The 15,011-nt window shown below is 39.8% G+C and overlaps 1 protein-coding gene across 2 annotated transcripts in view; it reads right to left on the reverse strand.

Annotated features, from left to right (window-relative positions):
• Positions 1-15,011, reverse strand: part of LOC102314119 (disintegrin and metalloproteinase domain-containing protein 12) — a 77,843-nt gene that overhangs the window by 48,095 nt on the left and 14,737 nt on the right. For both annotated transcript variants that reach the window (XM_005919503.2, XM_042219747.1), the window contains exon 3: positions 12,355-12,428. In XM_005919503.2, coding sequence (XP_005919565.1) covers positions 12,355-12,428 — 74 coding nt within the window. The remainder of the gene's footprint in view (positions 1-12,354; positions 12,429-15,011) is intronic.

Here is a 15,011-nt window from a genome sequence, read left to right on the forward strand (position 1 = left end):
TCTCATTTGTTTTGCTTATGCCACGGTCTCTGTCACCCAAAAGCCTTCATGCACGCGCCAAATGGAACAAATGGTATCTATGACAACAGCCACCCGGAATATTAAAATCACCCGCTCAGTCATGAGTTCCAACGAGGCAAGACTCTCTTATTTCTCCCAAAAAGACATAAATAGTCATTTTATTCCTCATGATACTGCTGATCCCAGAGGGCTACGGAAAAGTAATCACATGTGACTAATTAAAGGCAACTGATTGGTGCGGTAAAAAAGACTAAATGTTGCACTTCGGGTCGAAAAGATATATGAATCTTTTGTATTCCTCATGACTGCAGTTAAATGAGTGATAACAATCAAAGGGAAACTGCAGGAAAACAAATAAAAATAGTCTTTTATTTTTCTTTTCTTTGGCATGGGCCAGTGACATTGTTATCTGAAACTAATTATGTCAGGTGCCTAAGCAGCAGCCTCTCCAATTGCCTTTGTTGCTGTGGATCAGTGGAGAGGAGATCCTTCATCCTGCTTTCTACTCCCATCTGCCCCCAGGGCTTCTGTTCCTCTGTAGCAGAGACGGGGCCTCTGCTCTGCCGCTCCTTCTCCCCTAGGACGAGCTCCCGTTATGTGTCTGCATGCGGGGGTGTGGGAGAGATGGAAAGAGCGTGTCCCTGTTTGTGTGCAGTAATGACTGTATGTGTTGGTAGCTCAACATGATTTATGCACATCTATGTGGTAATTTGTGTGCATGCGTCCATGTGTGCGTGCGAGTGTGTCATTTCACATCCAGGCATGGCTGCAGATTGCGCTCGTGTTCCACACACAGCAGGCTCATGGCTTATAGATCATGCAACACATTCTTTTCTTTCAACACTATCAGCAAACCACAACACTTTCTGCCCGATTTCTAAAAACTACTTATGCAGAGCATCCTGCATTGGAAAAATCATGAATGAATTATAGAACTTTAATGTTTTTCCTAAAAACTCCTCTGAAACAAAATTGTCAAAAAGGAGCCAATAACAGCAAATTACGGCCAGCTGCATTCACTGGAACTACATTTTACCACAGGAACAGTTCCCATAATAGTTCTTTTCAATTAGATCTACAGGTTATACAAAATTAAAAAAAGGACAAAGCTGCTAGAAAATGTGTTTTCCACAATATTGTGAGCACCACAAACAAAATTTAAGATTAGCTGTTTCGTGTTAAATCGGAAACAACTATGTAAGAGACTGATATTGCAAAATCTGGACTAGAAAAATGAGCAAGAAAATCAAAAAAGTTGTAAAATCTTTTTCTTTTCTTTTTTTTTTGAGTGAAACACCCCTTTAGAGATTTTGCAATCCATGTCCTTTTGTGTTTTGCAAAACCAGGAAATGATAAAAGCTAACAGATGGAGATGGATGCAGTTTAATTTATATTCCCTTCTGTGAATATATTCAAGTGTAAACAAAAGGCTTTATGTGCAGTTCCAAAACAATTAACTGTGAAACAGACTTTTGTCTGTTGTCTACATCATTTATTACTTGGCTTTTTCTTCTGATTATTATGTGGGTGGAGACCAAGAATAAGAGGAGATACCGTGGAGAGGTGAATGCAAAGTCATTTTTGGGATGGGTCAAACAAACAGACTAGCTTTGAGCATTCCCATCATTTCCAATGTTTTGCAGGGAACTGGCCCAAGGCACAAAGCTCATGCATCTATATTCACTGCAACCTTGTGCTTTGACTAATGAGCGACGAGGGAACTTCAAACAATCAAGCCTATCATTCTTTTCACAAGGTAAATGCACACAGAAAATAGGAGCATTTCATTTAATTAAGCCTGTCGGTACTTGTACAACCACATACTTTTCGTGCCTTTCTCCTCTGCCATGCATTCCCTTAAGGGAAATCAAACAATTAAGACCTGAATACAAATGTACTCTCCCTCCCATCCTGTTTTTCACCCCTCTGATATCTGTCAGTGAGAGAGATGTCTTCACTCTGTCTAGAAAAAGTGATGTATTAAAGTGGGTTTGCTTATACACTGTGACCCTGGGGTCCTTTGCAAGATTAAAGCTACAAAATTAAAGTTAGAAGAGCGAATAAGCAACTGAATTATCAGCAATCTTTGCCAAAAGGTGTGGTCTTATTTTATGTCCATTTTATTAAGCGATCTTACGTACAGCAAAGTATTCATTTATCTTTAAATGGACAGTTCGCATCAAAATCCAATTATTTATCAAAGTATTTTCCCTCTGGCTTGTGGTGCTATTTATCCATCAAGGTTGTTTTGGTGTGGCTTGTTCAGTTTTGGAGACAGCGCTTGCCTTGTAGGGCTCATAGTACCTATTACACATTTAGAAAAATCAGCAGCAATGACGCCAGAGGTCATTACTAAAGAAAATCTTCAAATCTTGCTGCCAGCAGTTTCACGTAGGAATTATTTTCTTTCCATACACAAACCACAGGAAGTGTGCAGATAGCTAACATTACAGCTTATCTGAGGGTCAGCACCATTAATGTTGTACATCCTGTCATGCTGTCAGTCTCTTGTCACAGGCAGATGGACGCTTCCTTCTGCAAAGTCACACAGTTGGTGCAGAAAAAAAGAAAAAAGAAAAAGTTGTTTTCTGCAGCGAATACTGATAAAAGACTTTATTGTGTCTCAAAATCATTTTACCCCGTTTGTAAGGTTGGTTACTGATTTTCCAATAACGCCTTACTGAATCATCCATGGTCCATTGATCATTGGGGGAATAATACTCCTGTATTTCAGGTGACGCACGCAGGAAGTGGAACATAATTGGCTCTAAGACACTGTCTGCAAACATCCCATCACGGAGCAGAGCTTTCAGATGAAGCACACAGCTGGGATTCATTCATTTTTACAACATCAATGACCCATTAGGCACAAAGAAAGGGAAAGTATACCAGATCTGCCACCACACAAATCACTCATTTATTACATTTTAATCGCATTTGGAGGAAAATCAATCACAGGAGCAGGGCCAGTCAGACTCATAGAAACTATGAGGTCATGATTGAGACACTAAAATTATTATTTTTTAAATGTTTCATAATTTATTAATTAATTTAACTTGGTCTTGTGTGAAGTTTGCATGATGTTACCTTTCGCATTCATTTCTCCAAATCCATTGTTTTAACTTGCTGACTGTTGCTTAACTGCAAAAAAAAAAAAAAAAAAAAATTGCAGGGAAAAAATATAAAGGATGTTCTCTCAGTGTCCTCGATGATATTTCCCGTCATTAGTCAGCAAGTGTAGTTTCCTGCTTAACCCTATATGAATTTACAACCTGCCTTTGACCCCTTTTCTCAGAAACGCTGATGATGATTTGAAGGAAACTGTGTCATGGAGTCCAGCTTTGATTTCATTGGGTCCCTGCACCCCAAAGCAGTCCACAGCCTCTTTATCAAACCCTAGCAGCTCCTATTGTTGTTGGCAGCTCACTTCTCAGTGCTTGAGGGATTGGGTGAGAGTGAGTGAGGAGGAGTACAGGGGCCAACCAAAGGAGACCCTATCGTGTCCCATACGCCAACAGGGAGTTATCAGAGAGACAGGAAGGCTGGTACAAAAGATGAGGGGGAATTGCCTTCACAACCTATCTGGCAAAGCAAGAACACCAGAGATCTCCATTTCATTCACACATCCTCCCCATACTTTCTTTAACTCCCTGTGTGTCCACCACAACAACCTGGAGTCATACTGTTAATGACGAGTGGGATGTGAAGCCAAAAGCATCTGCTTTTTGCATGACGTGTAGAGAGGGGTTTGCTATTTGCTCCATGTCCTTGACTTTCTTTGCACCATTTCCTTTTATCACTAAGCTAAATTTAGTGATAAAAGAGCTATCTGAGCTCTAACTCCTACACAGGTTTCCCACCGCTACTTGTGTAGTCTTGAAGTTTTAAATGAGTCAAAAAAAAAAAAAAAAACAGGACTGGAGAACATAAAAAAAAAAACTAAACTAAACAAATTACCACAAGTTTCTCAATAGACACGCTACCTTGTAGGGCAAGGAAGAGAAACTGCTGCTGGTATTTTTCACTGCTAGTCAACTGGAACAAATGCTGTTTTTGCTTTTCATTCAGCATTCATTTTTCACAAGGACACTGCTCTGTCTAAACATGTGCAAGGCAGCAGAAGGGGGTGAAAAAAAAACCCTGGATCAGCTAAAGGAGACGGCCAAAATCCAACCGTCTGACTGATGACCACACGTGGCATCTTCGCTCAGCCAGTGACCCCATACACAAGCAAGACTGGTCAAAGGAAGGTCATTGGACTGTGAGAACGGAGAGAACAGGATGGAGGATGAAGTAAGGAAATACAGTGAGCATTCCCACCCAGCTGACATTAACTCACACTGTAAAACCAGCAAATCTGTTTGTCTGTCAGGAGGAGGATGGAAGCCAGGACTATGACTCTCGGGTTGCATATCTTCATGGTCAGCAGCCACAAAGGTCAAAAACTTTGGCTGCTTTTGTTTGTTCTCTTTGGCACCCCTGAGCCTTGAGAAAATTAGATTTCACTAGAATTTATGAAGACAGTTTGCTTAAGTAGGTGAAAGGGAAAAGCTGTGAAGCAGAGGTAGAAAGAAAAACAGATAATTAGAGGCCAAGAGAAGAAAACAAACAAAAAAAGATAGATGCATAGATGAAGAAACCTGGAAAAGTAAGACTAAAGCTAACTTTTGTACTAAAAAAAATCCTTAGTCTCCAATTGTGCTCTAATAATACTCTATTTTTTGCATATTGCGAATTCTGTAATCAAAGATATTTCTAATGATTTCTGGCTGTTAAGATTCACATGACTGCATCTTACACATTTGCAAACACTACCAATGTGGCATTAACTAAACATTTTCAACGTGTGACAGTCATGGTGACAATGTATGATCAAGTGAATAAAGAGCCCAGGCAGACAGACCTAGAGACCACCGGTCACGAGGGAAAAATTAGGATTCCCCAATAAGTTGTAAGTGGCTACTTAAGGATGATAACAGTCGCAGGAGGTTAGGTCACTGGATATTTTGCATCTTATTTTTTAAATATATGTTCTTCAGAAAATATATGAACTAAACTAGACCTGAACACATTAACAATAGGTGTCAGTAAATCTTCCATTTTCAACACCATTTAAGTATGAAATGATCTTAAATGCTAACCTTGTTAACCTGGGCATCTGTCTAAATGTTAAGAGTTGCCCAATAGCCATATTAGCCAACTGTAAATAAAATAATAACATCCTGCACATCTGCAACATTAATATAAAGTGATAATACAACATCATTTGTGTCTACAAAGTGGTAATAGTCCTAGATTATTGCCGGGTTTTTACCTTTACAGAGAGATCATCTTAACCCTGGAGAACCCATGGTTTCCCTAGAAAACCAATGGGGTCGGCTCTGACCCCATGGGTTCTCCAGGGTTAATTGTCATATTACCTATTACCTAAGCTTTCAGTACATTTGTGACATGAAGTTTATGTGCAAGTTCAGTAAGAAAGATTTGCATTCACTGGTTCTCTCGCATTCCTGAGTGTTCAGGCTGATCTAATCTTTACATCGCTTCCACTTTCCCATACTGTCAAACTCAATTCTGCCGCGATCATTCTGGCCAAGTCATTTACTTGCCTGTCTTCTGCAACCCATTCAACCTCTGTTCTGCCTTCCAGACTTTGATTCGTGTGGCCCCCTTCATATCCTGATCAGCTGGAGAGTCATGCCTCCACCTGCTTCATCTCCGCCACCGCCAGCATCTAAACTCTAGGGGGTCCTGTCCTACTTCTTATCATTGTTGGAGTCCAATCTGCTATATAGCTTTATCTGAGTTTAATCACCAAATAATTTATTGCTCAAATGCTGTACTTTAATAAATTAATCAAAACAAAAATGTAACTATGCTGTTCAATAATGCAAGACGTAAAAACTAATATATGCTAATATATCTGATGAAGCTATGGTGCTGTTAAACAGGGCTGAAATTTGATTAAGCTGATACTCAGGGGACGTGATTTTTCATCACATATTCACAAGATGGATGGAGAACTGAAAGTAGAAGACACCTGAGATGTGCTGAAAATTACATTATACTTTCTTAAATGTTAGAATGCAATTGCATATAGGTGTGAAAATAAAACACGTGGCCTAGTCTATATTTAACAATCCCTTTTGTTCATTCATTTTTATTTAATCTTATCCTGAAAGATGCACTGGAGTCTGTTTGAAATGACAGGCTGGCATTTACAGGTAAAATCGAACAGGTTATTGTTAAGACTTTCAATTCATGGATTAGCTGCAAAAGAGTCATACAAAACACAGGATCAGGGCTGTCTAGTATTTTACAATTCATGTATTTCCAAAACCCTGAGCACTACACACAAGCAGCATTCAGAAAATCTTTGCTCCTTTGTACGGGATGGCGGCTAGTTAAAAGAAACCAAGTTTTTATTTTTAAGAAATGCTCCCCATCCATCATCTGCAATCACCAAGAGACACCAAACCAGATTGGTCCGAATTTAAAAGTAGAGGCATCTTTATTATTTGCAGGAGCTTCTATAAGTTCTTTAAGGAGGAGTGACGGCTTGTTCGCCAGAGAGAAACTGCTACTTTCAGAAGGTTTCAGCTGGCTGTGTACTTGATGGTGAGAGGAGGGGGGCTAAGGAATAGATCTACCAGCTGGAGCCTTGAGACCCCTGTGGTCTATCTGGAAAAATGCTCCGGGTTTAGAGCAAAGGACTGAAAACGTCCCTCACAACTTAGAAAAGTGTCCTTTGCTATTGTGAATTTTTGTTTTGACATTTCAAAATCACAGCGCTAAACGGTCTACATGTAGAGTTGAACCTTGATAACTGAAACTCCAATTATTCCAATTCCAGGGGGAAAACTACAGTATATCAGACACAAATGACATCTTAAAACATAGCAAATATCAGCCTTTATTTAGATGTCATGTACATTTTAGTAAGAAAAAAAAAAAAAAAAAAAAAAGGTGACAAAGAAACTCGAGAGGAACAAGGTTGCATTTGGTGAATGGTCCCAGTTCTTGTTGCACCTTGAGCTTTGAAGTGAGCTTACAGACCGGAGTGAAAGGTTTCAAGATCACCAAAACACACGTATACAGAAATAATCATAACAAAAGCCCGTTTCATTTTCTGTTTCCCATTCTGAAAGAAGAAACAAGCTTTTCTAAGACCTTTCAAGTGTAACTTTCTAATTAATTAGGAACATTGAGTCCAAGTTATTAATTACAGCTCTGAGCTTGAAAATAATTGGAGCTTCTGAGAAGGTAATTCAAAAGAGGGAAGCTCCTTCCAAAAAATTCCATTTTGAAGAAAGTAGTTAAAAGGTGCAGGCTCTGGAAAAGATGAGCCTATTTCCAAGGCTTGTCTTTGAAACTAATGAATCACAGTGTATCATGGCCTTGCAGCCGCAAGGGTAACAAGAAAGGTACAAAGGCTAGTTAAGCTTCAGTGCATCCTTCGCTGAGAAAAAGGTTTCCTGGTTCTGAATGAATTTTAGACTATAGTGTGTTTGTGTGTTTCAGTGATAAAAGAAAGCTCATGTATATTTCTGTCTATACATGAGACACATTCTTTCAAAAAAATACATTTACTGGATCTATGCAGCATTAACAGGAGGGAAGATGTATTTAGGTATCGCCTAATGAAATTAAATTCCACCTTACTTTTTCATACTTTTGTACCGCAGGAAGCAATAGGGAGAAATTCAATAGGTTTTCAGTATAAGTGCTGCTCAAGAAAACTGGTTATCACTGGGTTTCAATCACTGGTTGTTGGCTTAGCGGGACACAGTCTTTTACAATTAGATCAAATCGTCACCTGAGCAAATGCACAGTTCATTACGCACACAAAACACTTCAGCAGACAGACAGCAATTTAAATGCACATAAAGATCAAATCTAAAGTCAATCAAGTCACGGATGAAAATTCATCGCCGTTCACTGGCGTTGGAATCGTCATCGCCGCTGATGATGTCGCCCGATTTCATTGGCTAAAAATAGATTTTCTTGTTCATCCCTGAGATGATCATTCAGGGTGATGCATTAAAGACTTAGGCCAGCATAGTTTAGGATTATTCTTTCAACCTTTAACAGGGGGGAATAAAAAAAATACAGTGTAGGAGCTGACTATAATTACCCATTCATCTGTGCTGCAGTGAAATACAAACTGCCAAATATTGCATCAATCATTAAAAAAAAGAAAAATCACCTTTAAGAAAAAAGTTGTCATGGGGAGAAAAAAAAAAAAGAGTATATCTGCAAGGTGCACTCAGAAACATTATCGTTAAGATGTCGTTATTTCACACGTTCTAGTCTTGTATAAATCATAATGAGAAAAAAAATAATCCATGTCGTTTCATGTATATACTGGAGAAAGATTTAATGCTCTCTTTGTCTCAATCTTAGCTCTATAGCAAGAGCGACGATTTGATACACATGAGCATCTTTGGTTTTGATGTTCCTTAAACAATCTGTGTGTGGCTTAGACGAGAACAATAACACTTATGCAGAGTCTTTAGCCTTTTGTTTGTTCAGCTCCCCAGGAGAGGCCCATTCCTAACCGTGTTTTCAGTGAGACATGAGAATGTCTTCGTTGAGAGAAGCAACAGGTCACAGGCCAGCAGTGGTCCATTCCAAGACATGGAATCAAATAACATCTTAAAGTCCAATACGCAAATTAGGACAAACTGTGTCTGGACTCTGTCTCTTTTGTTTTGCCAAGCACCAGAGTGATAGAAGAAGTTTGCAGCCAGGAAACATTTCCTGTCTGCCCTCTGTCCAGGGAAAGGGCCAGTTTTAGGATTGTGGATCTGCATCGATGTTTGCTCCGTTGTGATTGTTTGTCTGACAACACAAAAGACTCCAGAAGATGAATAGCCAACCTCCAAGCACATTATGCTCAAGGCTATAAGCCATGATGAGCAGCGAGAAACCTCAAGCGTAAGCAACCAAAAACATTCTCCACCCAGCTGATGAGCCCCAGGCTTTCTTTCAGTCTCTTGCAGTCCATTTAGAAAGGGAAATATGGATGGAGAGTATGCTGCCTGCTTAGCTTGGGACTCATCTTGATATGCCTGGAGGCTTCACATTCAAAGGCACAAAGCAGCAAGAGCTGCTATAACAGCTTGACCAGAAGTGGTTCAATACCCTGAGGTCAAAGCTCAGTAACTGTCACAACTAGACTAAATGTGCATAAGCCTCTCTCACCCAGCAAAGGCAAGAATCTGAATGAATGCTTCAAACAGTGACAAAGGAAATGAGAACAGAGAGTATATGCAATAGTAATGAGATATATACAGCAGTATATGCTGTGCATTCTGTTTACTTTCCCTCTGAGTATTGCCACAGCCTGTAATTAAGGTCTTTAACCTTCTAGTAATAAGAAACAAAGACAACACCAAGTCTCATTTTGACTGTCTCCTATTAACAAAACCGATCCAAGAGGACGAGTCTAGGATGCCTAGTGGCATCTCAACAGCCAACCTCTTTGCAGTAAATGAAACAATGTGTTGCTTCATCATGTTCAACTGGAGCTTTTAGAGTCAGAAAATGTGGAATGATGTACACCCACCGGGCAAATAGTGCGATCACTTAAGCTTGCAGTGCGATACTCATCTGCTGAATATGCATTTCACATAAAAACAGATTATTTTTCACAGGTGGGAAATGTAAATCATGTTCAACATCTGTATTGTAGGGACTTTAATTTGTCTGCAGCGGGGGATGTTTAAAATGTCTTAATGTCTTACCACTGCTAATATTATTTTAGATGGAATCCCTCTGCAAGCAATACCTGCTGGATGTTTCAGTGACTTGATCCACATAAAAATTTATTTGATGTGCATACATCCAAAAGCGTAATCTAAATCAAATAGGTAGCAGTCTGGAGCTTATTTCATTCTGCTTTCATTTCTTTTTTACTTTACATATTTTAGTTCAACAGTGCGGTCGGGCAGCAAGTTTTTGAACTGCAGTTAAAAGTGCAAGTTCACACATTGACACACGTTGACATTTTGCTCCAGGCGGCAAGCGCCCTTTCCATCCTGACAACAGGCTGCTTTGTGAGTGTGTCCGGGGATGTTGTAGGAATATCTGAAGTCGGTGTCTCGTGCTTCCGCAGCCCTTAATGCCAAAGAGCAGACACCAAAGCATTTTCCGTACCGCCGCGCACAACACATTTCAAGAATCACGAAGAGTTTTCATCATGTTGCAGGCTTTCCAAATGTCATCAGTGCCACAGACACTACGCAACTCACCATCACAGAAACACCAGAGATCCTCTTAAATATTGACTGAAACTAATACAGTAATTGAAAATGACAAGGTGCCAGTTACAGCTGCATTTTTTAACTATACACCAGAGTTGTTACCTTACCGTTGGCTCAGTTGTGTCTAAAGGTTTGGGTTCCTGGGCTAACACCTTAAAAAAAAGGATGAAGATATACGTTATATGTTTTTAATCTTTAAGTGAAAAACAACCCGGTAATAGTTGCAAAAATGTGTTTTTTTGACTTAAGTTTTGCAACACGCATTTAAAAAATGTGAAAGAAAATGCATTTGATGAACTTTGTGAAAAAGGCAGCAACCGCTACTCTGTCACACAGATCACGTTCACCTATCATTACGGCTGAACTGATCACATTCAACCGTGCAGTGAAACCTCAATCATGTTTTGTAGCCAGCAATATTTATTAACAGATTTCTGAAAAAGAAAAGAAACCCCAAAAATAAATAAAGAAATCTGGGTGCTTAATTCAAATCTCTTCATCCTGGAACATTTTTTTTCCTACCTCTACAGATGTCGGCTGTGTTTGAACAACTGGGTTTCATCAGCGACGTAGAGCCAGTCTGCCAGCAACCTCAGACAAGAACCTTCACTAAAAGTCAGCACAGCAGGTTCTGTTCTCGCTGTCGACACCGACTAAAGCCAACACACTTATCAACACGTCTCTTTCAACTCATGTCCTTTGTGTGTGTTTTGTCTTGTCAAACATATATGGCATTAAGTAGCTATTTTTTTGATGAAGTATTATTTTGACTTGCGACAGAACACTCATTGATAGTAATTAAACCTTTTTCTCTAGACTTGCTGCAAGCGTTGACAGTACATTGTGACAGATTGGTATTTGGAAAGCACGGAGGTTTGTTTGACTAAAGTCGTTCCATCATGCTCAAGCTCATTAGAAAGATCTAGATTGCACCTCTCCATCATCTCTGTTTGTTCCTCTTGGCTATGGCTTTGAAACTAACACAGGACTTTACATTTCAAGCCACAGGACAATGATGGCAGTCATGCCGAATGAAAATCAGATGGGCGATGTATGAGAACGTAAGGTGTTTCCACTGCTGCTGGTTGTGGGAAAAGCTTTGTTTCCATTTTAAAATGAAATATAGCGGAGGAAAATCTGACAATCTGAAAGACAGCTTTGCAAAATCCCCACCTGTGCAAAGCATGAATATTCAACAGGAAAAAAAAAAACGAGTGTGATTTCCAATAAAAAAATATTTTCAGCGCAGGCGAGCCATAAAAATTGCTGTAGCTAGTGTTGAAAGCTTTGTCCCACAGTTTGCAGGTGGAATTTACATATATTAAGTCTGGAAAACAAGTGAGATTCATGGCTAACGATGGTATAAAAACCCTTTCACACTCTCTCTCTGCTTCCCTCGCCCGCTTTCTCTCCATCACACAGACAGCTCTGCTTGTTCCTGGTTGCTCATGTGTGGCAGCAGGCTGGATGGAAAACATATTGCTCCATCAATCACGCCCCATCCTTCTCAGCAGTACGCTCAACTCCGACTGTCTGAGGCCACATTGAATGAGTCCTTCTGTAAAAATGCAAAGATGACAAATATTCCTCCTAACACTTCCATAGCTACATCTCTGTCAAAATCTATCTCCGCCAATGACCTCATCTCTTTCAAATGATGTTACTCCTCCTCGCCAGTCCCTTAACTGACATCATGTTGACAGTATCTTAATACGCAGAGCGCTGGGTGTCTGCGGTGTTCAAACAAAGCCTCCTTCTCCCCCGTCTTATGCCAATAGATCAAATGAAAAGATAGAGGGAGAAGAAGGAAGAAGACGTCGGTTTTCATCAGTCTGGCTGATGCTTCCAGGAATTTCTATCTTTCAAGTCTTTGTTTCAGCACACAAAAAGACTTGAGCACAGAGAGCCCTGGCATGCCCACACCACAGCGCAAAGAGACACTTCCTCCCTCTTGTTCTTTGGATAGATCCCCAGTTGTAGCCCCTGGGCACCGCATATGCCACCTATTTGTACTCCAGAAACCACGCAGTTGTAAGCTAAAGGCATGTATGAAAAGAGGGACACTTACTCATTTTTCTCTAGAGCCAGGAGCAGCTGTTCACTTTCCACTTCAATCAGGAGCTTCAGTGATGCTGGGTGGCTCTGAAGAGACAACAAGCAGGAGAGGAGATAGGGAAAATTAATTCTGGACTCTCACACACAGATTTTTGATTGAGGGAAGACTTGTTGTGACACTTGTTGCTGTTCGAATGCCGCAGCATTAGTTAGAAAATAGCTGTGTGGCAGTATAATGAAAAAAACAACAACCCCAAAACACTAGAAACTTTACTCCAATCAGAATGAAACTTTGACTGAACCACCCAGCACTGTGAGAAAGGATGCAAGACGACTGTTTTCAATTGATCAGAGGAGTCGGAAATCCTTACGAAGCTACTTTGTATCTTAGAACAAGAGCTGAGAGGATTAGCGTTATGCTTCTATTGCATTTGACATTAATCCTGCAGAAACCCATGAGTGTTCACACCCAATGAGTTACAACACCGTGCGTCTCTGTTAGAGTCAGATGAAGGGTCATATATATCACTTCTGTCAGTCACGCTGTGCAACAAACGTGCCTTCCTGTCTTCCCTCCGCCCCACACATGCGCGCGCGCGCACACACACACACACACACACACACACACACACACACACACACCTCTCTCTTTTAGTGTGATACCCTCACTCATACACACAAGCACAAAAAAGGAGAAATCCTCCTCTGCCTCACATTTTCCAAATTGCCAGGGCAACAACAAGCACACACAAACACATTTGACACATGCAGCTCAATCTGGGTCAACTGCAGCAAAGAGCACTTCTCTGGGTTAAGTCATCCATCACCCCCCATGAAGAAGAATGTCTAGTGGATCATAAGAGGATGTGGAAGCAGAACACTTAAGGTTTCAGGCAGTAATATTGTCTGTGGGACTAAACCTTCCGCTATTTTCTGCAAACACATTTTTCCAAACACATGGTTAGGCTTACACTATATAATGGGTACAACCATCATTGTCTTCAGATGAATTACAGATGATGCAGAGGATATTTGGATTTGTTACTAGGCAGTTGCACTTAAATTCGCCTTCATGGCGAGTGTTCATTAAGAAATATTGTGGCACCTTGATCGTTTGGTTAAGACAAAACAAAATAATGCACAAATGAATTCAGTCAATAACACAACCTGGAAGCTTAGCTCAGCATTGTGCTTTTATGTCTGCTTGCAGCCACGTACTTTGTTTGTATAGTCTAGGATTATATCAACAAACTGAGCCAAGGAGCCCACATTTCAAACACTTCATCGATGTTCCAGCGGGTCATTCAGCGCTTTCTTCCATTCTCAGATGCTGAATTCGAACAGCTGTCTGTGCTTGAAATATTAACATAAAGAAATGATTATGATTATGCTGACTGTATGTGATCCAATTCATTTAAATATATTTTACCTGACTGCTGTTCCTGATCTGTTAGTAAGTGATCTGTTTTTTTGTTTGTTTGTTTTTTTAAATTCACTTCAGATTGCATCGAATTTAAATGACTCCTACACTGAGACTATCTGTTAAATACACAAGCAATGTTACTTGTCAGATTACATTAATAGGAGATGAAAAAAAAAAAACTGTCAAGATAGTTAGGCTAGCCAAAAAAAAAAAAAAGAATATCATATTCAGTTGTTTTTCATAGTCAGATTTGCAGAGACTTGGTTGGAGATCCAGCAGCGAGGCCCTGGGCCATGCACTGACAGGCTATGTCATCTTACTAGCCCCCAGGATTAGAACAACCAAACCTAGCACACAGATAGGTCTTAGGCCACCGAAGGTTCTTATCTATATCAGATATTATTAGGTCAGCCATGTTGCCTTCCAGTCACCTAGCAACAGGCTAAAATGACGTTCCATACACTTATACTTAAAAAGAAAATACTATCAGTTTTACGTCGTTACAATACCATCTCATTTATATCTACAAAAATCTGTTTAAGGCTAAAATAACTCATTTTACTATATAAATAACTCTGGCCACCCCAAGTTTTAACTTTTCTCAATCTGATTAAGTGTACTAGTTTCCCAACAACACAAACCTGCTAAACAATACTAAGCAATACTGTAGCATGGGTACTAGTGAACTTACCTCTGAACATAGATTACTGCAGAAAAGATACCTGTGCTAATTTAGTTTCCAGATCAATTTGATTCAAATTTGAATCAAAATACTGAAATACAGATTTTTTTATTGAGCGTTAACAGAAACAACTGCTGTGCAATGATGTGCTTTAACTTTGGAATGCTCAAACCTTGTAACAACAAGTTACAAATGAGCGTTATCTTCCACTTTACACACGATATAAAAACTCAAACCAGGGTTTGGAGCTGTCACTTAAGTGAGCATGCCAAAACCAAAAGAAATCAGTTTAGATTTCGTAAAAAGAATTGTTGACGCTCACAAAGCAGAAGATAAATATACTAAGTTATCACAGTGTTTTCAAGTGTCAAGAACTGGAGTGAAAAGTATGATCAAGAAATTGAAAGAAAGCCACAAGCCTGGCAGAGGTAGTAAGAGGTTGGCAGTGAAAGATTTCAATGACTCTGGAAAGAAAAATAGTGAGATATGTGACTAAAGACCCCAGAACAACTGCCAAGACACTAGTGAATGACTTCAGGAGTTTTAGTCTCAAAGTAGACAATCA

The sequence above is a fragment of the Haplochromis burtoni genome, unplaced genomic scaffold (genome assembly GCF_018398535.1).
Source record: "Haplochromis burtoni strain Fernald_Lab_line unplaced genomic scaffold, NCSU_Asbu1 Contig_37, whole genome shotgun sequence".
Taxonomy (NCBI): Eukaryota; Metazoa; Chordata; class Actinopteri; order Cichliformes; family Cichlidae; genus Haplochromis; species Haplochromis burtoni.